Raw genomic sequence first — 24,292 nt, forward strand, 5'->3', positions numbered from 1 at the left:
TACAGGAAAGAAGCCAGCAATAATGCCTATCCCACTCACAGCTGAGGTTTTTTTTTTAGTTTTGCAGGCTTTGAAGAGGTGAGGGAGAAAGAGGAAGACCCTGACCTCCAAGAATTTCACTCTCAGCATGCCAAAGCCATCAGTAGAAATGCCTGGATTTTCCACGACGGCTTGGATACACGCCACAGTAGAAGGAGCCACTTCATAGTAAGCTCCTGTCCATGACGAGACACACTTTGGATCACTCAGCTTCAAGGAGAATGGGCTACTTCCCTTCTCTACAGGGTGACATGATCTGTACATGAACTGCTCCCGCCCAAAGAGCCATCAGGCTGTTCAGTCAACCTGGGCAACTAAGGACACAAGCAAGTCTGTTGTCATATTCCACAGGAAGGCATCAAATCCATGATGATATCCAAAGTGGATTACTATGGCCTAAAGTAGTAGAAACCCTGCAAAAAGCAGAAGGGAGAAGGAGTTGATGGGAAACAGGACGGTTGTATCCCTAAAACTCCAAGGGAAAGTCAGGTTTTCAGCAGGGATTTGAAGGCTGGAAGCAGAAAGACAACCACTAGTTAACTTTTTGATATCTGCATGCACCTTAGGAAATGCTATTTGCTTCTGCACATTCCTATTAGGACATACTAGTTTTTGATTACTCTCCATTTTTTTGCCAGGAAACCCTGATGCTGCCGTCACATGATTAAGAAGTTGCTCACTAATTCAGCAGAAACCCGACACGGCAGTGTCTTTGGCTGTAGCCACTGTACAAAGAGCATTTGGGATCCTGTGGCATCTGACAGCTTTCCCTTCCTCCAAGACTGACATTAACCAAAAGCCTCCTATCCAAAACGAAAACGCTAGACAGAACACAACCCACATTTCTCCTATTTTGGGAAAGTCTGGATTGGAAACCTAATTTCTCATCTTGAACCCGTGTGTAGCTGTTTAAGCGTAGTTCAGGAGCCATATGACATTTACAGCTTATTCCTGTGAATGCTATAGAAAACTAATAAGAGTGAGAATCATCAGCAAAATGTACTACAAAATGCAATGCAGAATAATTGGAGCAAACACTGATCACATTCCTACCACTGCTGCCCACCAAGGACCTTCTGCTGCAGAGATGTAGTGTTGGGAAAAGGCAATTTAGTGACAAGTTGACAGCTTGAAAACTCACATTTTATGAAGAGAGGCTGGGCACTCAGCTCCCATTTCACCCCAAGCCTGCTCCTCACTTCCATGAGAAACTACACTTGGATTTTCCAGAGTCTCTGCCACCTATTCAGTAACCAGTCTTGAGTAGAAATGGCAAATTTGCACTGCTGCCAGTTCTTCAGCCCCTACTTGGTCACAGTGCAGAGACCCCTGCCTCTCTATTCCCTTCCCTACCAGCCTTCAAACGGTAATTTCTGAACACTTTTGGGCAAAATACCACCTACAAGATACTACTGGCTTTGAAATAGAAAAGGACAGACAAACATTCAAATACAAATTGAAAGCACTTGCTCAAAAGACTCCACTAATGTCTCAACAGTTCTTGACTAGTCAACACCTTACATTTTTATTTTTAAAAATGTACTTTTACCATGGTTCTTGGACTCCTTAAATCAACATCATCAAATTCCACTATGGATTTAGACTTCACAACGTGACTTTAGTTCTCCAAGCACAGAGTAAGAGTCTTGTGAGAAGGTTTCGCTTCTGCCAGCATCCACTTCCAAGCGCTCCAGCCCCAGACAGAGGAGAAACAAAACAGGACAGCTGCGTAACAGCGGCCAGCCTCCTACACACACAGGAGCTTCCTGGCTACTGATGCATTATGAATTTCATGAACTGTCAGTGAACAGAACTAGGTCCAACTGTGTGCCCACTGGTTTTGAGCTGCACAGCTTGGGGCACTGCATGCCATGCCAATCCTGTCAAGAGCATGTGACAGAAGGCACAGCTCTGTCATTTCAGGAAAGATTATGAAGCTGTACACATCCAGCAAGAAAAAAACCTGATATGGCCCATGTTGAGAGATGGATAGCTGCACGCAAATATCAAGCCCAGTTGGGCACCCAGTTATAAGAACTAGAATGATCAGGAACTATTTGCTGACTTGAGCAAAGCTGTTATTCACACCCATTCACTGGCAAAACTGTACGAGTCCAGCCAACCACTGCCTCAGTGTTGGCATCCCTGAATGTAAAGGAGCAAAAGAACAGAGGAAGATGTATGGAAAACATGACAAGTTAACGCAACTCATTTTCCTCCTCCATACTAGAAGTTAACACAGACACCAGAGAGCACAGGAGGCAAAAATTATGTAATAGAGAAAGGGATGCATGACAGAGGGACACATGTGAGTAGCACATGTCAAGAAAGAAGCCAATTTTAATGTTCCTTTGCCTTTCAGGCCACAAGGCACCTCCTGTAACTAATGCACCTGGAACGTTTTCAAGGATGCTGACCACATACTACTCACATAAACTTCATAGAATTAACAGTACAGCCTGTGGGATGAATCACTCCTATACCTTTCTTTTTTTAATCTCACATTAAAATTTCAGAAGGAAGAAACAGTGGCTTGCTCATAACAGATTCTCTCTCTCCCTACTCTCCAAAAACATGCAAAGGACTCATTACAAATTGGATATTGCTGAGACTACAGCTACATTCCAAAGGAGTATGTACCACCAAAATAAAAATACCCGAGTTACTTCACATCATTAGCTGTACTGTCTTCTGCCATTCTTTCTATGGTTATTTGTTATATCACCAATGGAAGCGGTTTGTCTGAAGTGTGAGTTGGCCATAGGAAAGTATTCAGTGCAACTTTGTTATCTCCAGGAACTAGCCTTTACAAGTCCACTTTCTCCCAGAAAGAGTTACTGTTCAGCTTCAGAAGTCACAGATAAGCAGTTCTGACCTCTGCCATGGCTCCAGTTGAGGCTCAGGCTCCAGGCTCACAACTACAGTTGTGAAATTTGCTTTCTTAAGTGGTGGCTGCTTTTACCAATCTAGGACCGGCTCAACTACAGCAATCGAGGCTCTTTCCTGCCAACTCACTTGCAAGAAAAACACTAAGTACCAATGGATGGTCTGACTCCAGAGCTCTACCTTATAAGTGCAATTCTAGTCCATCCACCAAGACCTGATGAAGGCACAGCTCTGAGACAGCTACAGAAAAATGCCTCAGCATCACATTGTTGAAGTTAAGGCAAAACTTCAGTTTCACAGAAACATGGGATTTTGATTTCCTTAAACTGAGGAACATGCTGTGTTACATTTCCTTAGATCAGAATGTGCTCCTGACAGGCAAAATTAGCAGGGGATTTAGGCATCACAAAAGATCAAAAAGCAGATTCTCCGCAGAAGGTATAGGAGATCAGTGGAAAGGAACAAGAAACATGACAGAATAAATGATACCCAGGAAGGAAGATGCTAATCTCCACCTGCACTCAGTTATCCTTGTTTCAGGCCTCCCCTCCTGCGTGCACTTAAGTTTCTATGAAATTTACCTGGGGCCAGTCAGATGGACCACTCAGGAGTCTGCTTAAACAAGAGGCAAAGAAGAAACAGAGGAAGGATTGTCTAATTTGGGGATACAGAGAAGAATTACTAGTTTAGGCAAGTTTCAGCTGAAGCAGATAGTGTTCCTGATGTACCAAGGACCTGGCACTGTTATTTTACAGAAGCCAGAGTAGCTCACCTGGCAGCCTGCAGCCTTCACTAGAGGTGCGGATGAGTTTGGCCCAGTCACTATTTCTATTCCTGCCGCTGCATTGCCCCCAAGACACGCTTGCCAAGGGCAAGTGCACACCCAGGCACTCAGCCTCTGCCGTGTCTGCACATAATGGGTGGAAAAAAGGCCCTTGTGCAACTCAACCACACCATGCCAGGAGGCCTCAACACCAGCATCTGTCACAGCATTGCAAAGGGTGGCTACACCTCATCTGTAATGGAAGTTTCCCTGAAACCACCAGCATTTTCCCCTCAAATGCCACTACACAACAATTCCTGGTAGCCTGAGCCAAATTTAAAAGTGTCAGCAGGCATCTTGCAAGCCATCCCCAGAACCAGTCAGTCCCCGAGTTCCCACATGCACATTCTGCAGACAGCACCCTCATTTGGGGTGTTGCTTTGTGTTTAGGATTGTTTGCAAGGGAGACTCCGGGGTGGTGTAGGGAAAGCAATACCCTTTCATGTGGCTGGCTCTCAAACCTGGATACTTCTGCGAAAGAGATACTTCCCAGTTCTCAGTTGAGTGGAAGGGTTCACACGCCAACCCTCAGAGGCTCACTTCTTATTCTAAAACCAAGAGGCTAACAGCCCATGAAGTGTATAGTCAGCTACAAAAATACACCAAAGATGTCTGGAATGACCAAGTGTGTAATTTAAATTGTAGCTGGTACAGGAACCAGTTCTGCTTGCTGCGCTCAGGAGGAGCAAAAGAGGCATTTTCTATAGGGCTCAGCTATCCCATTTGCCTGGCGATGGAAATAGCATCCCATTTCTGGTCATTCTACTTTTATTCAAGGACGTTTTGGTCACAGAAGGTCTACTTGAAGCAAGGGAGTAATTTGCAAGCTCACCCTTAGCGTACAGCCATCCCGTAATTTTGGTTCTTCATATTCTGCAGAGAGTTTCCTTCTTGGTAACAGTAAGGAATTTTAGTCAGGATTTACAACAAAGCCTCAAAGAAACTCTCAGATTCCTGATCCTGTTTTCAGGCAAACAAGCAAGCTTCACCTTCTCTCCTGTGAGTCAGTGTGTGCAGTCTTTCCCTTGCCCACACCCAGAAATGCAGATTCTTCAAACTGGTTTCCATGGCACTGAATGTGATGGATCTTCCCAGGTTCACATTACCCATCCAGAATCTCCAGCTATATTCAGTTAAGACAAATGGGTCAAGTCTCTCCAAGCAGCTCAGATTTTCCTCATGCAGGGAGGCCTCCAAAAACATCCAAATGCTATAAAAGCCCACGTGGGAGATTAAAGTGCTATTTATGAACTCAGCAGTGCTCAAGCCAGTGATTCAGGTTTAATATTAGATGCTGTTCTTCCAATCCTAGGGTCATCACTGCATGGAGATTCACCCTGCATCCCCCCCTCCCCATCACCTCCATCATGTTTGACTAGCGACTGTGTTCGGGGCTTCCTTAACTTCATTTCAGATTCAGCACACTGAAATTAGTTATTCCAATTGCCAGGTTTTGTATGCAGTCACCTAGACTCCCTAAGAGCTATTGTCCTCCAAGAAGGATTCATTTCACCTGCACATATGGTCATTGTCTGAAAGTCAGCACAGTGCCTCAAGACCTGGACATCAAATCATGAAGGTGTTACCTTACACTCATCAGACAGTGCAGACATGTGCCTGCCAGTGTTAGTCTAGCTAGTCAAGCTGCTGTTAATCATGAAAGAGCAACAACTTATTTTCTCTTTTATCCAATTATCAAACCAGTCTGGGATTATTAAGTCAACACATGGCAGCTGTACTAATATAGGAGCAAAGTGAAGCTCAGTCTGCAGCACAAGTGCACCCAGCATTGCCCTTACCCTCCAACCACTGGAAGACACGCTTGCGTTAAAGCCCATCCTGCCAGCACGCTTACCAGAAAGGGTGTGCACACGATGGGAGAGAGGAAAAGATCAGCAGGAGGTGGTTCTGCAAACAGAATTAAAACAACTTTTCAAAGCAACAAGCTAGGGCTCTCCAGCGTGTGTTCACATTGCAGGGGGAAATAGGAGACACGGACTCAAGTGAGATCTGGGAAATACTTGGCATTACCACCCACTTGAAGTTTAACTATGTTGCCAATATAACTGCAGTCCAGTTTCATTTGAAACAAAGTGATGTCCCACTGCATGTGAAACTTTCAGATGAAGTCACACAGTATCAAGATTCAAAAAACCAAACTGGCCAATAAAAATAGTAAAGAGAAGCCAGCCAGTAAAACAGAGATCCAAGAGAGCCCACCTCATCCCCTGCATCTTCCAGAACTGCTTCAGTTAATCCAGCCATGAGCCAACATCTTTCTACCACAAAAATAATTACAAGATGTCCCAGCCTGAGGGGCGGACAGGAAAAGCCGACATACACCCTTCTGTCAAGCCACCCCCTGAATCTGATTGTAGTATGAAACTCCCAAGCAATACAGTTACTTCTATAGGTTTTGCTTAATCTGAAGATGGACAAGAAATTGGTTTGTGGGGAAACTGAACTCTTCTTAACATGAAAACCAAAAGTAAGGAGTTATGCTGCTGGTCATAACTGAAATGCATCTGCTAATGATTACAGCTTCCATTTTACTGCCAAAGTATTATTAGAACTGCTTATTTGCTGTGCAGTTTGGGGAAAAAAAAAAAATCTCTTCCATCCTTTATTAATCTTGTCCTCATCTGACACAACAAAAATGCACCATCAGTCTTTTGCTTACTTTGAAAAATAGGCCTGAAAGTCACCACAAGAGCCAAAGCCCGTGTGTACAATTGCGTTCTTGACTAACTAGAACAAAGGGCAGAAGACGTCAGTCACTGCATTAAGTTTAGTATTTTGGGGGCTTACTTAAAGCCATTCCAGTGACTTTCTTAAAAGAAACTTTGACTTCATAAAAACCTGGGAAAACAATGCTTTTTTGTTTTGTTTTGTTTTGGCTTTTTTTGTTTGTTTTTTTTTGTTTATTTGTTTGTTTTTTGTTTGTTTTTTTTTTTTTAAAAGGCAGTCACATTCCAAGGAACATAGCCCACAAGGTACCTACAGGACTCACTGGAAGGCCTCAGTAATATCCTTGTATTTTCTTGGCCTCAGGTAGTTTCTTGCAGCAGTGCTGAGCTGGTGACCTATTTGGCTGATATAGGAAACCCAATCATTAGAAAGTTTATGTATCCTAATATGAAAAGCAGATTTTCCTTGGAAACATTTTCTTGGGGCAGGTTTTAGGGTCCCAAAACTGGCAGTAACTGCATAAACAGAGGAGGTAATGAGTAAAGGCTGCATAAAATTTTTTCCTTTTCAGCCTGCCATCCTGGGCTCCTAACAGGGTATGCAGTGGAAACAGAATTTAACTATCTGCCTGAGTATAAAGTCTCATCACAGCAGGATCAGATGAGAAGGGAAAGAGGAGGGAACTTGCAGGCAGCTGGAAATTTCAGAATTGAAGTTTTCAGAGGCCTGGTAGAGAGTCTGCTATTCAGGAGTTCCTGGCTGTGTCGTATGGCATGCTTAAAGAGAGCATTGCTTGCTGTCTTGGCTTCTCCACGCTTACTGATGCACCTTGTTCCTCTGAGGCTAAATTGCCTTCATAGTCAACTAAGTCTTCAAGTCCGTGGTTTCAGTGGTCACATCCCACCGTCTCCCCAGCAGCCAGACTAGCAGGGCAGTCTCAGAAGTCCTGGCACAGATTTCATGTGCACAGCTACCAATCTTGAAGTCCAGACAGGCTCGTTCCCTCTCCTGTTCCTAGAGAGGGTCTTAAGGGTCACAGCCCCTTAGATATGGGGAAGTCAAAAGGGCTGCAGACAAGAAACAATCTTTGTAAGGGCTGACATTGACTTTTTTTTCCCCTCTTTGAACTACACGTCTTGTGGTTTGGAGACAAGAAAAGTCTCCACGCATGCCGACCTGGCAACTTTGTGGGACCTCTTTCAATCCTGCTTGTGTGAAGGCTTTGCCCCAGCAAGTGGGCTTGCTCTGCTGGGTCTTGAAAGGTAGGAGAAATCTTCTCTCTGGGCTCCCACTCCTTGAGAGATTAGAGAACTGTAGAACTAAATGGGTAGTATTTTGTTCCATGTCAAGCCAGGTGGAGGGAAGTTTAAAAGGGAACCTGTTTACTTCAGTGAGAAGCTTATAGGACAGCATATGGGAAAAACCCAGCCCTGGAGATGCATATTTAATGTATCTGGAGGCTTCCTATTCACAGCAATAACCCTTCCCCCTAGCTTAGAGAAATTTGGGGGTGGAGGAGAGTTGCCCCACAGAGACACGACATCAGCTAAAGAAAAGGCAAATGAATGCAAGAGTCAAAGTGGTTGGACTTCAGAAGTCTCCATAAAAAGGAAAAAAAAACCCCACATAACTGACAAACAATAGGAATGGGACTAAAAAATTAATATAAACCATGCACTACAGCCCAAAGCATTTGAGAAAACATGCTCTAGAGGGATGATTTCAAACTGAAAGTTCAGTTTTATCATGTCTCTATCTGGAGAGATGTTCCTTTAAAACAATTTAAAAGAACGCTTTAGAGGAATATGACCCCATGACATCTCTTGTGTCCCTGATATCTGTTAATCATTCTTTTCCCTCTATAGGAAAATGAAGTGAGGCAGCATTGCTTGGAAAATAAGTCATTCATTTCTTACTACACTGAAAACTTCCATGATGAACCTGAGGGAACACCACTACTAGTTAACTTTAGCAAGGCTTTATGAAGGCACTGAAGGTCACCTTGGTATGCCATTCAGCTGCTCCCAACTCAAGTGGGACCCAAATAATACAAGCCACCAATCAACTCCTCCATCCCAACAAGCAGAACATCCCTACTAGCAGAGCTCCAAAGCAGTCTGGAGGTGTCCCAGGAAAGCTTCAGCAGAATTAGGCATTGCAAAGGGCATAGTGTTACCAGACAGCCATATTTCAAGTGTTCTTAATGAGCCTGTCATCAAGAAGTCAGAGCAAGTATGCACTGCAGTTCAAAGCTGGGCAAAGGAAAAACAAGCAAGGATGCCTATGAAATGCAGAAGGGCTTCCTAGAAGAGGTGAAAATGTCACAACACAGTTAAAGGGACAATCTCTTCTTGTCACAGGGCTGGAACAAGTATTTCCAGCAGAAAAACAGGAGCCCAACTCAATCCCCTTGCACAGTCACAAAACTGAAGGTATTTCAGAGGTGGCAACAGAGAACAACATCATTTTCCACAGTGACAGAGGACAACTACAAACATCAGAGTATTAACAACCCTGCTTTGGTTCCAGCATAGAGAATTACCTTCCAAGCTCTTAAACACAGAAACAAATGTCACTTGCCATGCAAGTTCTTAAGTGGGGGAGAGGAAAGCCATTTAGACATCACAAGGTAGCAGCTGGAATATTACAAAACATTCATAATTCAAGCATTTTGTTTTATGCAGTAACCTCCCAACCTCAGCTGAGATGTTGGTGCAGTGATGCTCAAGCAATAGGCAAGTCTAGAAATGTCAGTCCCAAATAGCTTATTGTTCAAGTCTATGTACAGGTCTTTCTTGAACTGCAGCTCAGAAATGTTGCAGCATGCTTCCTTTCTGGGCACAATAAATCTAAGTTAAATTCTTGAAACTCAAATGAGGCTTCAGCCATACCAACATCCTCTGCCTGCTGAAAGTTGAACAGTCAGAAAAAGAAAGCAGCCACCACCTCCTTACCCTTGCAGAGGCACACATTTAAAAATCTAACCAGATTAGAAAAAAGACAAGAAAAAAAAGGGGTCAGAAAATAGCTTACAAAACAGAATCACAGGGAGGTCAGGGTAGGCTGTCAAGGGCTGCTTCCAGCTTAGTACAGCTGCTAAAGTCATTAGACAGTGTCACCCCACCCTTGGGCTCCCAGGGGCAAGAGCAGAGGAAGGAGGGCTCCTCCTCATCTCCTGCTGACCCAGCCGTTTCTGGTGTGAGTGTAAATTCTCTCCATTCATTCAACATTTTGCAAACAGGCCACTGGAAGATGGAGTGCCTGTTTGCAGGGTTGGTCAGGCACTGTATTCCCAGAAAGGAGCAAATCTCCAGTGAAAACTTGGCTAGAGCAAGTCACTGCATCCAGTTTTACCTCTGCTCTAAGCTTGTCTCAGGGCTTCCCCTGGAGCCAGCACAGAGCTTGGATTAGTCTAAATGTTCCTGTCCATCCTATCAGTACTGCATTGACTAGTTTAAAACAAGGCACCCAGGCTCCCTCTGTAGATGCCAGCTTCCATACAGCTAAAGTTTAAAATAAACCCCACCCTTCGCAACCAGATGCACCAACAGGATGCTTTGCTTATAATGTTACAAAACAAAGCAAGAGAACAACCAACCTTGATCACCACCTTCAAAAAGCCTGAAGACAAAGACACCTCTGCAGTGAGACAAGCAAGTGCCGTTAAGCATCCTTACCATCACCACAGATGTCTCTGAAACTCTGCCTGCACAGAGAAGCCCTGCTCCAGCCCCTGAGCTGCGTTTGAAGGAGAAAAGCATCCTGCTTTGCCAGCATTGTCCCCATTTGGAGGGAAAACTTCTACAAACACTGTTTTTTAGGACATTAAAAAACTTTCCAGTAACTCCTAGCTGAAAATTCCTAATCACGCACCCTGCCTCCTCAGATGGCCTATGTTCGTCTGCCTTCGTACATACACTGGGCAGAAAACTGCAGCAGGACAGGAACTGATTCATAAGTGGATCAAATATCCTCTGCTGCAGGGCTGGTGACAGGCCCAGAAAGGCAGGATGCACAGCAGGGCAGCACTGCATTCAGAATAGGGTACTGGAGTCTACAGACCTTTGTTTTTGAAGAAGTGGTTTGGGGTGGTCCTTCCTTGAACTCAGCTCTGCTTGTTAGAAAGTTAGGAACACTGGTGCATACAGGGGTAGTTACACAAGCTATCACAGGTATTTAGTGGTGGCCACTCGCCTAAACCTGTCCTCTGGGATGAAGCCACCAGTGCTAGAGAAAAGGTGTTTGACCTACGTAAGTGTTTGTTTCTCCTCCTCAAATTCCAGGCACAGCTCAAGGACTGATGAAGAGAAGGCTCTGCTGTATAAGGGAGCGTTTACTTTTTATATCACAACCACGATCTCTTACAAGGTTTAAAATTCAAATACACAGACATGCTGGGAAGGAATGGAAATGCAAAGAAGTGAAGTAGCTTTCTCAGAGCAAACAGCAGGGCAGGGCTGGATATATAAACAGAAATCAAGTCCTGAATCACATCTGATGGACCACTCTCTTGAAATGCTTTATAAGGAAAAAAATAGCTTTCCAGGGAAAGCCAGCATACGCAATTGCACCTGAAATAAAGCATGATGTTGGCAATTAGGCGTACTGTCTCTGGCAACACATCCAACCAGTGGATGCACAGCTATTGACATTTCATAAGCAAACATGGTAACTGCATTTGCAATTTGGTATAGAGCTACATCCACATTTGAAGCCTAGGAAACTGCTAGCATATCCCTTATCTGTTAGAATAAACAAAAGCACACTGTGTTTTGGCCAGCTTTTGCAAGATGATAATACTGATGCTCACAGACATTTGCTAGCAATGCATACAGTGCCGTGCTCCCCTGTGTACAAAGCAGGGGATCATGAAGACAACATCCTAGAGAAAGGGGTAAAGCAGCAGAAAGCAGGTATAAGACAGGAACAATTGTCTTTACAGAATTTAAAAGAAAAAAAACCACCACACTAAAGAAAAGGGACACAAAAAAAAAAAATCAGTGCTACTTGCAAAGCAGGTATGGCAGAGGGGATACAGGGATGAAATATGATCCTTGAAATGCAAAAAACCCAACTTTGCTATTTCTATCTGGACCCCTTTAATGGTGCCCCTTTAGCCAAGATGCAGTAATTCATCAAGAAAGTAAACTTGGTCCGATTTGGTACCAAGTAAAACCAGTTACTTAACCCCAGAAAGCAACACCTTCACATAAAGCATGCTGTGTTTCTCATGAAGAGGCAGAAGCTGAACTCATAAAGCCCTCCACCTAAGAGGATGGAGTTTGCAATAGGGAAGCCAGTGTGTCCCCAGCAGTCAAAGTCACAAGAGAGCTGTGGCCTCTCCTAAATCACAACTGCAGCCAGTGAGCAGCACAAGGGTAACAAAATGGTGACGCAGAGCACATTGCCAGGCGCACACTAATCTCCCAACACAGTGTGGACAACCAGCAAGTCCCAAGACCCCTAAACAAGGGCACTGAGACAAGCAGAGACCTTCCTTATTGTGATACTTCAGTGCTATGTCCCACATCCCAGTTAAGGAGAGAAGAGCAGCCTCCCTTCCCAGAGATCCCTTTGGGTTCCCATAAAGTTACACTAGCCATAATAGCTTTGTTTTACATATTGTATGTAATATAATATGGGAAATCGGTCTGCAGTTACGTAATTGCAAAGGAAGCGGCTATGGTCCTGCTCAGCCCAGCTGAAAACACTATCCCACAATGCCTCCACCGCAGACACAGCTCCTGGGGGCTGGGAGGGAAGAGCCCCTGTCCTGCTTGCGAGCAGAGCAGCAGCAGAGGCAGAAATGCTCGGGAGTATGCTTATACTTAACTGTCTGTCAGGTTTTCCATTGCAAACACTGCCGCTACAGTTTATAGCTTGACCGTTTCAAGCCACATCCATGCAAAACTTGGCAGAGAGGGAGCTGCTCTGGCCCAGTCCCTCCCACTTCTACCTTAAAGAAATCTGTGTCAGATTCCTGCTTTAAAAGTCACAACATTTAATTTCTGCAGCAGAAATACATTTTTAAGTCATTCCACAAGGCTTTTTTGGTTAAGATTTAAAAGCAGCCTATGTACTCAACAGACAAGACTTGAGTCAACTATTCACATTGTTATTCTGAAACAGCTCAGAGATGTTTAGATAGCGTTGGACGGTGCAGGTTGGTTACACAGTGCATTTAAACAAATCACAGTCACTTCCAACAGGGAACACAAGCCTTGTAACTACAGCCTTTTCCCAGACACCATCTGGAGAGACTGTAAACCTCTGTTTTTCTCCTGATGCATTTGTGACCATTGCTATATGCAGATTTTCCTCCTCAGATGAGGAAAAAAGAAAGAGAAAAATATCTATCAGATACATCAGGCTCACTGTGGGTCTTCTGCTCATGTAACCAGCATTCAGAAGAAGGTCTGAAGGACAATTTTTGTTGAGCCAATATAGGTATTTGCTGCAAAACCAAGTGTTGAAGTCCATGAGCTGGTACATTACTAAATAATTTCTTCTGAAGTATATAAATCCTGCAGATTTCTTTCAGTTTAGCAAGATTTGCTTCCGTGGCAATTGCAGCAACAGTTGGGTTATAGGGACCCACTGGCTTCATAACTGGGTTTCAGGAATCATTTACCCACATATGCTACACTGACCTTGCTTTTAAGTCATAATACTGAACGGAAGTTGCAACTTTAAGTGATGTCCAAGTCATAACTTTCATTGGCCCAATAGTAAAGATAACCTTATCCAACTCTCTTCTAGTGAAAGGGAAAACTAAGTGTGAGACAAGGCCCTATCAAATGGGTTTGCACATGTCTGACCGTGAGATGCCTTAAATCCCATCTCTGATATGGGAAAAGTAACACTGAACACTACTATATAGCAAATGCAACACATTGACTTAAGATGAAGTTAACATAGCTTGATGATAACCAGATAAGACTTCAATAAATCACATGCCAGATTCTTTTTCCCTTCTACCTCTGCCCTAAACACTGGCCTTTGAAATCAGTGCTGACTTCTTTCTGGGGGGGTGCACAATTTGCAGGCAAACATCAGAGGAGATGGTAACTCTAGCTCAGATCCTAGAAGTGTTCAGAAGACCACATCCAGCAGGACATGAAACAGGCGCCATCGTTGGGAAACAACTTTTGAGCCTCCCTGTGTAAAAAGGTATAGAGCCATCTGACCAGTAAAGGTGCTCCTGCCCTAAAAAGCCATGTAACAGAGCAAAGTTAAGGTTTCTCCCACTCTTGGGAAGCAAAAAAAAAAACCAGTTAAGTGCCTCTAGCCATCAACACACATCCCTATTCAGGCAAGGCTTTTAAAATCAAGCAGTCATCCATACTATCCAGTATATACATTCATATGTATCTAGCTTCCCCAAAGTACAGTTAGAAAACCCAAAACCATGCTACGTGCACGCATACACACGAGGAGATTTGAGATATTGGCCCAGCAGCACACCCAATGCACGCTATCGAGTCTGATGGGACTTCTCAGCCACACAGCTGACAAGCTATCTAGCCATACTTCCTTCCTTCAATGAAGAAACTGTCCCTGCTGCAGGTGAAATCCATACCACCTTACATCACCTTTGTCTGTCTGGCTCAGAGGAACAAGCCTGATTTATACAATCACAGCTATAGTTTCACAACACTTAAGTCAACATAACCACGCAGTCAGATGAATTACCATACATGTGCATAATCCAATAATCTTATTTTCTTAAAGTGTATCCCCATGTTCTTAGAAGTCATAACCACATCTTCTAGGCACACTTGCCTACACTAAACAGATACTAAACTGAAACAGTAACTGAAGAGTTTAAAAAGTTGACACTTGAGAAACTTTTGCTAGTTTCATTACATGCCATTTATAGGTTCAGCTTTAGCTGAATAGACAAGAAGTCTAGTATTAAAGTCATTCCTGTGGTATCCCTAACCTAGGAGATAGTGTATGTTTGGATCCTGTTCTTGGAACAACTAAAACATGGATCCCTGCCAGAACAGTTTAGACAAGCATCCAAAGCAAATGATGCTCTCTCCATCACCAATTCATGACTTTTTTTTTTTAAATATGTATCTGTATTAGTATTATATCTATCTATATAGATAGAAAGAACAAGATCATAGCATGGAGTTCAGGGCTTCAGATTTCCTTTCTTCTTTATACAGACAATAAGAAATCTGTCTGTTAAGCCTCAGAATAGAGTCTTAAGAACTGTAATCCAACTTCAAGGATGTTTCCTTAGAAGAGTCATGTTTCTGGACCCACTAATTAAATTCAAACCCTGACACTCTCCATTTATATCTCCACATACCATGTGGTTCAATACAATATGACGTGAACTGTGCAAGACAGAGAGGCCACATTAAAAGAAAACACCAAAGAATTGTAATTTGGAATTCAGACACTTCTTGTATTATTTAACAGCCCAATTCCCTTGGCTCCATAAGCCATTTTCCAAGACAGGGATATCATGGATATGAATATAAGTTGCCACAATAACCAGGCTTGTTCTGACAGCAGTAACACCCATTATTGACAGTGAGGAGCCCTCAGGCTTCGAAGGGAGGATGCTTGTCCACTAGCCCAGACACAGTTTAAGTCAAGACATTTTTTCCCCCTCTTCAATCATAACTATTGCTTTAAAGTGGGGCAGATGAGCATTTTGGTCTCTACTAGTTTTGCAAGTGATACAGTCAGTACCCAGGACACAGGCATTTCTGTTCACACTAGCCAGTTTATTTCCACATACTATCCTTTTGGACACCACATGAAATCACTGGCCAGCAACTGACTGCATCCCTTTGAGCCAAACAAGCATTAGGCTTTCATACAGCAGAGAAATAACCACTCCATTAAAAGAAAAATAAATTTAAAAAATACAATGCATGGTCATCATTGTGGATGACCTGACTCAGAGCTCTGGAAGATGAATTTGAGTCCCAGATCAGGGCGTCCTTGTTCCCCCAAGCTCTGGCGTGCCCAGCATGCTCCAGAGCCAGCCAGCTGTGGAAGTCCTGCATGTGGAGCTACCACGACATCAGCCTTTGCTTGAAGGGCTCCAAATGCCAGCAGCTTCTCTGGATGAGGACGCACAAGTCATGAGTGGGCTGGAAACCAGTCCTGAACAACAGCTCTGGATTAATACACAAGGAGTGCTGGGGGGGAGAAGGGGGAGCTGCTGAAGACAGGCAGTTATTCAAACCAGCTGCTATCCCGCTCCAACCACTCACATGTACACAGTCTCCTGTGTTTGTTCAGCCTGCCTCAAAGCTATCAGACATTCAAGAGTTAAAGTACACAAAAGGCATCTATACAAACACTTGCCAAAAATCTCATTTTTCAAGTGGAAGCTGGTTATTTCAGGGATGGCAGAAGAAGGGATTTCATTTTGCTTTTACAGGACAGGCTCTGCCTCCTTGCCTCAAGATTCCCCAATTAACACTTCTGCAAGAAGTTTTGAAACCATGCATGGCCACGTATTTATCTACGCACATTCTCTCTGCTCCCTACCAAGCTCTGGGCCACAGGCTAGCCTGCCAAGCCAAGTTTCATCCCAAGCAATTTTTAAACACTCATCCTATAAATCCTCCAAAAAGGGAGTTAGTAATGGAAATGCTGACAGAGACTTGAAGAGACAGTAGTACAGCTATATCAGTCTACCATACATCAGCTTCATTAGCTGCAGATACTTCTCTCCTTCACCTTCATTTTCCATTAGCGTACTTTGGCTAATTAATGCACAAAACCTATGAAACATTCTTACAGTAGAAGGCAACATTTGGCCCCCTGCCCAAATCAACACTGAGAAACTTCAACATCCTCAGCCAGACATAGTAACTATACCAGATGGAGCTAACGTACAGCTACAAGTAGTGATGAGGAAACCGAAAGAAGATGAACACCGGCAAAAATCAGACATTGGAAGAGGGAAAAACAGCAAACGTGTCTTACCGCTTTCATTTTTCTCTATGACATCCACGACCTCTCCAGCCTGGAGGCTGATCTCAGAGTTCTCCTGCTTCTCATAGTTGGACACCACCACATATTGCTCCAGGATCATGGGTTCAGAGCTAGCATCAGCACCTGGGGAAGGGAAAAAGCAAGCCGTAAGCCAGCTTCCAGCCATGGCTCCTCGAGAGCGACCTCCGTCCATCCAATTCACGACAGGCCAACTTGTCACCGGAGCCAAACGAATCAGCAAACAACCTTGGCTCGCAGCATATCCCCAAATGGCTGGCCATATAGAAACTGCCTCCTCTGGCCCACAACCCAGCAGCACAGAGGAACATTGGAGAGAAGAAGAAAAAAGGGGAGGAAAAAAAAAAAGACAAAAACAAGCCGAAAACAGTGAATTAGTTGCAAAGTTTCATGATGGATTCTGAAAATAAACCTCTTCCCAACATGGTTTCCACAATTCTTGCTCCCATTCAGAGAGAAAAATCCTGGGCAGAAGCGGCACAAATCCACAGCTGAGCCATCCCCCCAGTAAACCCAAAGAAAAAACAGCTCTCCCCTTGGCGGCTCAGCTCCTTCTCCACTCTAAAGGCTTGAGCTGAAAGTCAAGAGGGGGCTGTAGATGCCAATCATATTCGTCTGCACTGCAGCCCTTAAATAGAAACACATGAGCGGGATTGAAAGAGAGGGAGGTGGGGTGGAGGGAGAGAGGGGAGGGCGGGGAAGAGTGTTTACTTGAAACAGAAGAAGAAAAAAGAGTTATAGCGCCAGATCCTTGCTCAAACACAGCCACCCCCCGCCTGCCCCCCACCAGCTCCGCAGTTCCGCATTCCCCACGGCAGAGCAGCCCCGAGCGGGACAGGGGCACAGCGCGCTCCAGCTTCCCCCTCTCCATCGCCCTTTGGTGCCTCTTTGGAGCCCTTGGAGCCAACCTCTCCAGCTGTTTGGTTTCTCTTCATACGGAGGGCTTTCGACTGTCAGAGCCCTTTATGAATGAGTGTAGGCTCTCACACAAACGGACAAAAAAAGGCACAAGATGACAGTTCTCCTCCCTTCCCCTACACTCCTGGAGTTGTTTCTTGGGTATTTTTGATTTCTGACTCTTCCACCCCCAAACCGAAATTGTGCATTTTGGGGTGGAGCTGTGAGGCAGGCACGCTGCCATGCCAGACACGGAGGGGGACCTCCTCACGCTGCCACTCGCCGTACGAGACACATCTCGGCTCTCTGGTGCAACATAAACAGTGCGGCTGGGGCCTCCACACCCCCAAGCCCAGGCACAGACTGACTTTCCTCTGCCAGGAAACTGCCTCAAACAGTCATGAAAAACTTTAGGACATCAAGGATTCTTAATTTACCTTCACTTATACAGTCTTCAGAGTGTCAGACCAGAGCAAAAAGCATCTACAATTTCTTTCTAAGAGCCGCCAGACACATGCCTTAATGCAAAATTATTTTACAGGTTTCCTGAATTACAGCATCATGTATTAGGGCAGAGCGGTTTGGGCCAACAGCATTATTATACATAGTAAGAGGCAGTTCCTGTCTCTCTAGATTAAGACACAGATGGAAAGGGTAGACAGCAGATGTATTACTTGCTGCAAGTCCCATTTCACGTGATGGGGGCAGAGCCAGGAGCAGGCTCCAGGTCTCCTGAATCTCTGATGACAAATTGGCTACAAGAGACGGGAAGGAAGCAGCGTGGTCTGAAACTGTCCACCGGACAAGTCAGGGGACTGACAGCCAAGCACAGGATGCTCAGCGCTGTATTTCCAAAAGCGGCATGTTCATATGCGTTTGGGCTAAGATGCAAAGTCATTCTACAGAGAAGTAATTAGCATCCCTGCCAAGAGAGAGGTAAAGAGTGCATCAGCCATTAAAACAGCATCCTGTGAAATGAAAATCCTAGGACAAAAAGCAATTAATTCAACCATTTCCTGAAAGGAAACGCTATCACAATGCCTCCCTTTGGGCCAGATTTAAGAAATCCAGAAAATCAGAAGACTCCCTTGCTCCCTAAGCGTGCCTCTGACTCTCCTGAGGTTACATAGGTTAATTTTCTTTCAAGAGAAGTAATCTCCTCTAGAAGTTTGTGTTTAAGAGATTTAGCTTTTCTATGGATAGTTGAGCCATAGCCAACAGCAGGAATATGGGGAGAAGACGGTGAACAGACAACACGGAAATTTATAATAAAAATTTTCACCATAGCTGTTCATTCCAAATAAACATCGTGTTTCTGCTCATGATGAATCAACTTGACTTGTGTGTTCTGATTTAAACCAGCACTAACTGGGTTTTCTGGAGTGTGATAAGATGCTTTTCCCCATTTCACACTGCTTCCCACACAGTCCCTTCTCCAGTCTGGAACAGGGCAGCATGATCATCTTCCTTCAACCTATTTATGCAAGTAACACCTACAACCCCTACTTCATTTTAGTCTTCTTAAGATAAATATCAGTTCTCTAACCAGAAACAAAAGCCATCATAGCAGATGCATGTGCATCAGCAGAGAATTCAGTGTGTGGAAAGGCAAAAGTAGGGACCGAACAGTGGCAAAGGGAACAAGGGACACACAGAAAGCTACTTGCTAAACAGACACCCCAAATGTCATGTTTCCTCTAATCTCTTTGACAGTTTTCATGGGAGTAAGGAAAAAAACTCAAAACCACAGCATTGGCTTGGTGGCAGGAGCAGTGCTCATGTGATGCACATGTCCCTGCTGGGAACAAAGAGAGGACCAGGCTGGAGCACAGGCTGGCAAACACCCCACCGTCAGCCACCAAGGCCAAGCCAGGGACCATGTGCCAGGGGGGTGCCCTTGCCAGGAAACCCAGAGAAGCAGCACTTCAAATTCACCTCCACAACTCCAGCTCCAAAAAAAAGCAGGTTTACAACAGTCCGGCAAGATAGGTTCTATCTACACTCACGTATCCAAAACCCAGCAGGACTTTACGATGCCATTTACTCTGTCCTGCCTTGGATAAGGTATTTGTTGCAGGACGACTTCTTTGTCACTACAGTGGCTAGTGCAACATGCACAGTTAAAAGACTGTTTTAACAGAAGCTTGTATAAGTGTTACAGGGTTCCTATTAAGACAAAAAAAATTAGTGTGATAAATTCCTTGGTCTAGGAAGTAACCAAGGTCAAATAAACTTGGTAATTTACAGTTACAGCAGCTTATGCCTAGAGGACACCCTCTTTTGGAGGTTGGGGTCCCTGTGGCTCCTGGAGTGGTGTTAGTCCAGGATTAAGCACTGCACTGTGGGGAAGATTTCAGTAACAGTAAAGGAGCAAAGAAATAAGGAAGGAGAGGAGGAAAGAAAACAGAAAACCAGCTCCTTCCAGTAATCAGAAGCCTTAAACATTTTCTAGTTAGCCTGGTTTAAGTTGTCACTGTGTTCCCTTCTGGCACAGTCAGTAGGGTTAAAAAAAAAAGAAACCACCCCAAAATTTTAGCCCTTTTCAGCCTTCCATCCTCCATAAGCATCTTTAGATGAATTACTCCTCAATGACACTCTGAATGCCCACAACATCACTGGTACGGTATGTCAGACTGCAAATTTTCTCCACAAAGTGGATTCAAAAGAACAAGACAGGCAACACCGCAGAGAGCACAGCACCAATTACATCCGCTGCCGTGGGCACTTCCGCATCTCTGCCAATTAGTTCAGCTCTAATTTGTAACACAGGACACAGCATCTCATTGAAGAATATCAGCCTGCTCAGTGTGAAGCACACTAGAGAAGAGGGATGCAGAGCGGCATGAGTTCCCCAGCAAGCTCACATGCACACTGCAATGCCCCCCTGACATGACAGCCCCACTTCTTAAAAAAGCCTCTTCAGCCCAGGCAGGAGAAACAGAGAGCAGAGGATAGGATAGGGCTGATATGCCAGGTGAAGTTCCCCACTCCTCTCCCCCAAAAAAGCAGAATTAGTGTTTTGGTTTAGCTCTAACTCGCAAGCCCTCCCCAGAGCAGAGCACACGATAGATCGCTGGCTGAAATAAGAGTTTGCTTGCCTCTCCGTTTATTTTTGCCTCGAGTCCGTTTCCTGGTTAAAGTCTTGAGGATACCCCTCCTCCTCTCCATAGGGCTCCACTTTACAATCCTCCTGCTCCTCACCTCAGTGATTCCCTTCCTAGGGCTGGGCAGAAATGTCATCGGAGCTTGTCTGTGCCCCTCACAGCTGGCACTATTAAGTGATATAGTTGCACCCTGTCCCCCTCACCAGGCAGCAAGGAGGGAGCATCGTTCCTCCCGCAGCACTCAGACTGGCAACTACTATGAAAGCCTCCTAAATAAGAGCACAGAGCACCCGTTCCAAGCAACGTCTTTCTCCTCCTCCTCCTGTGTTGCAACAGCTAAGACCTACGATGGTTTTGCAACAGTCAAAAATTAAAACCACCAACTGGACTCCAAAAATAAAATCATCTGGATATGGAAATCTGAGACTCCTGATCTTTGCCAGAGTGCTCTGTTGTTATCAGGCTATAAACGTCTGCTCTTTTAATCCATACAGTTCACAGGCTTTTATATTGCCCTTTTATGATTATCAATCAAGTGTTTACAGATTCCGACTAAATGAATTAGTACTAGGCTGGTCAGTGGAAGTTTTGCAGAAGCAGCCAAAACCACAGAAACGGTCAGTGAACGCCATAAGGATGATTCACAGCTGAACAACCAACTGGCAGGTAGTCCAGCTCTTCTGACCGGGTCACAGCCGCTGAGGACACGTGCAGGGTCTGCATCTAGGGGCGTTTGGCAGAAAGCACCCCCGAGCGTCACGGCTTTCCCTACGATAAAGTCAGAGCTTTGCGCTTTTCTGTGCATAGGGAGCAGTAACTGTGGTAGCTTGGATCTAGAGCTGTGGTTTCTTGTTAAAGCCAATTCTTCAAGGGTAAGCCTTTATGTATCTCTGGAAAACTCCTTTTGGGGAAGGAGGGGGGAAAAAAAGAAGAAAGAATACGCAGGATAGCAGCAAGCCTACTTAAAATCCTCAAATCAGTCCATCCCCTCACAAAAATCATATATCCAGCTCTAAACACAGGGATTTTCTTCCCCTAAAAACTCTACTTTTCTTTCTTATCAGAAGGACATCAGATAAATAAACACGTTAAAACTGTGTGTTTTCTTTGAGCCTTCCACCAGTGATCCATCCCCAAGTATTTTAAGATAGAGCGCTTAGGTCTGTCTAAAAATTGGGTTAAATGTCTATTGCACACAAGATAAAAAACAGACTTTACCACCTAAAGCACACGAGATGACACAAGAGCTCGCCTTCTTACAAGGGTCTCAAAAAAGCAGTTCCTAAAATAACCATTTCCTAGAGTAAGTAGTGGGATGGGACTGATGAAGCCTCCTACAAATCTCCTTGGGGACAATGCCAATTCAGATCAAAACCATGTTTCTAAGCCTACGATCTCTCTTTTATTCTGGGGGTGACACACGGTTGTTTTGTTTTGGATTTTTGTTTGCTCATGCTTTTGTTTTTTTGTTCTAAGTGTGCTCTAAACAAACAATCAGGCCTTTGACTCATCTCCTGCATACTCCTGCACTCCAGCCTGTCACTCTTCAGCCCCCTCCCCACTTACCAAAATTCAGGTTATATTTGCACGACAATTATTCTTGGAGGTAAAAGGCCACTCACAGCTTGTGGCAATAGGAAAGAGGATTCATCTCCATCCCTTCTGCTAGACAGGAATCTGCCCAACCCTAGCAGTGTTTGACTTCAGAGATCAACAGCTCTTGCTGTAGCAGTCCTGAGCCACAAAGCTTTAGGGACAGACAGAAGTTCAGCACCACCCATAGTAACAAAAGGAACTCAGTACAAGTCCAGTCCAGTCTCCAGGTCTTAGCAATGAAGCAGTACTGGCAACAATCCCTTTGCCTCATTACAGATGAAAATAAATATTTTGATAACTCTATCAAATTTGTTATTAATACACTATAATTTCTGTAGTTCCTTCCTGAGCTCAGCCAGATAGCTTTTTTACAAAGAACAAAGCAATTCTGTTGTGTTTTCAGAAGAGAGTTGCAGAAGCAGGTGTCACCCTGCTACCACGCAGAGACAGGATTTAAAGCAGAGAGGGAAGCATTTGGATCTGACCATTTAAGTAATTCAGAAGACTCAAAGCCAGAGAAGTTTAACCTAAAACCCTGTCCAAATCTCAGAGAATGCCTGAGAATAAAACAAGATTGAGCACCATCAACCCAGTGATGGCCAGGTCAGCATGCAAACCCTCTCATCCCAGGTTAACAGCCATGATTAATGTCAGGAAGTTTCTCTGTAAGTGAGCATCCATACATACACCTTCCTCAACTCCACAGCACTCGTGTGCTCTGTAAGCCTTTCAGTACATGTGGCAATAGCTTTCCTGGCAGAGTAGCTAGAACTCTAGTCTTTCTTGTTATCTTTCTGGCTATACATGCAGAAATCTGGTATAGATGGTAATTCCATGAGCTGCACTAGATCTCTCCTGGCCCCCTGGGTTGCTGCTCCAAACACCTACAGGTAGCCCAAGCCAACAGCGTACATTGCCACCAAGAAGGGAATATGACCAGCAATCATAGCAGCAGAAAATTAACTTGATGCCTGGATTCATTCCCCAGAATAAGGTGGCACGCAGTATCTTCTAGCACTTTTAAGAACCAAGATCTGGTTAAGTCTTCAAGAGTCTGGGACAAGTGGCAGTTTTAAGGTAGACTGTGGCTTCCAGCACTGGAATACACATCTGATGCACAGCTAAAACCAGCAGCAAAACACAGCCCCCACGGGGAGCTCAGGAACGAGCTTGGCCCACGGTAAATGGCAGGCGCTCTCTCAAGTTCACTTCTTCCTTCTTTACAGTCCTCAGCAGCATTTCCAACAAAATCCTGACAAACGGAGAAATTCAGTGCTGACCTTTGCCAAGCGGAGCTTGTTAGTCTCAGGATTTTTTTTATTTTATTTTTTTTATTTTTTTTTTATTTACTAGGTTTTAAGGTAGAGCCAAGAAAAATTAGAGGCAGGAGGGTGAGAGGGAAAAAAAAGTTGAGTCCTCTTTCTACTCCTTGGAAAGTTGGCTCTCTGAACAGTGATTCTAACCAACTAGGTTACAGGTAGCAACAGTTAAGAGAACTTAAGTATTTTGCACACAAATCTGTTAAACTGCTTGGAGATTTTCACACAGCTGCTAGACAGGGTCTTCCACCAGGCTGAAGTCACCTTTATACTCTGGCATTTGCCCTAGTCCTGCTCAGCGGTGCAATGCATTCACATTACTCCACATGGCACGAAGCAGGCTAGCCAAGGAATTTAACGGCAGTTGAAATGACCCACTCTAGTGTCCCACCACAGAACCTCTCAGGATCTGGCTGTATGGCACCCATTTTTTTTTCCGAAGTAGTAAATTAAACCACTGGCAATCCTTGGTTAGAGTCTTCACTTTGCGGAGCAGGCTCATGCCCTCGGCTGGACCTTCAGCAGCACCAAACTGGCTTCTGTTCTAGTCTCCAATCCCCAGCCTAGGACACAGGTACATACTACGTGGGTAAAGAGCATGTTCAAATTCGAGTCTGTTCTGTTGGCCTGCCACATTACAATACAGACCATGGCAGGTCTGGAATGAAGAGTAGCTGTGTTGGAAACTGGGGATTCATTTGGATTAGAAACTGAAAGGCCACATGAACTGGAAGAGGATGGGGAGCTAACAACCTGCCAGATGTACCGAAAGACTTCTGAGCAGGACTATGTACCAACATACACCTTCTCAAGCACCATGCAATGCAATTCATCGCTTACATTTGCCCTATCATCATGCACAGATTTTGGAAGCCAAACTAGCAACATGCATTTAGCTAAAAGCAGTCAACAGAAGGGAAGAAATTTATATCTGTTAAAGATTTCACTTTCTT

General features: G+C 44.4%; 1 protein-coding gene across 4 annotated transcripts in view; it reads right to left on the minus strand.

Moving 5' to 3' along the window:
- SH3PXD2A (SH3 and PX domains 2A) overlaps positions 1-24,292 on the minus strand; it is a 273,110-nt gene that overhangs the window by 62,220 nt on the left and 186,598 nt on the right. For all 4 annotated transcript variants that reach the window (XM_068400244.1, XM_068400245.1, XM_068400243.1 and 1 more), the window contains one exon: positions 16,397-16,528. In XM_068400244.1, coding sequence (XP_068256345.1) covers positions 16,397-16,528 — 132 coding nt within the window. The remainder of the gene's footprint in view (positions 1-16,396; positions 16,529-24,292) is intronic.

This window comes from Nyctibius grandis, chromosome 4 (assembly GCF_013368605.1).
Source record: "Nyctibius grandis isolate bNycGra1 chromosome 4, bNycGra1.pri, whole genome shotgun sequence".
NCBI classification, from domain to species: domain Eukaryota; kingdom Metazoa; phylum Chordata; class Aves; order Nyctibiiformes; family Nyctibiidae; genus Nyctibius; species Nyctibius grandis.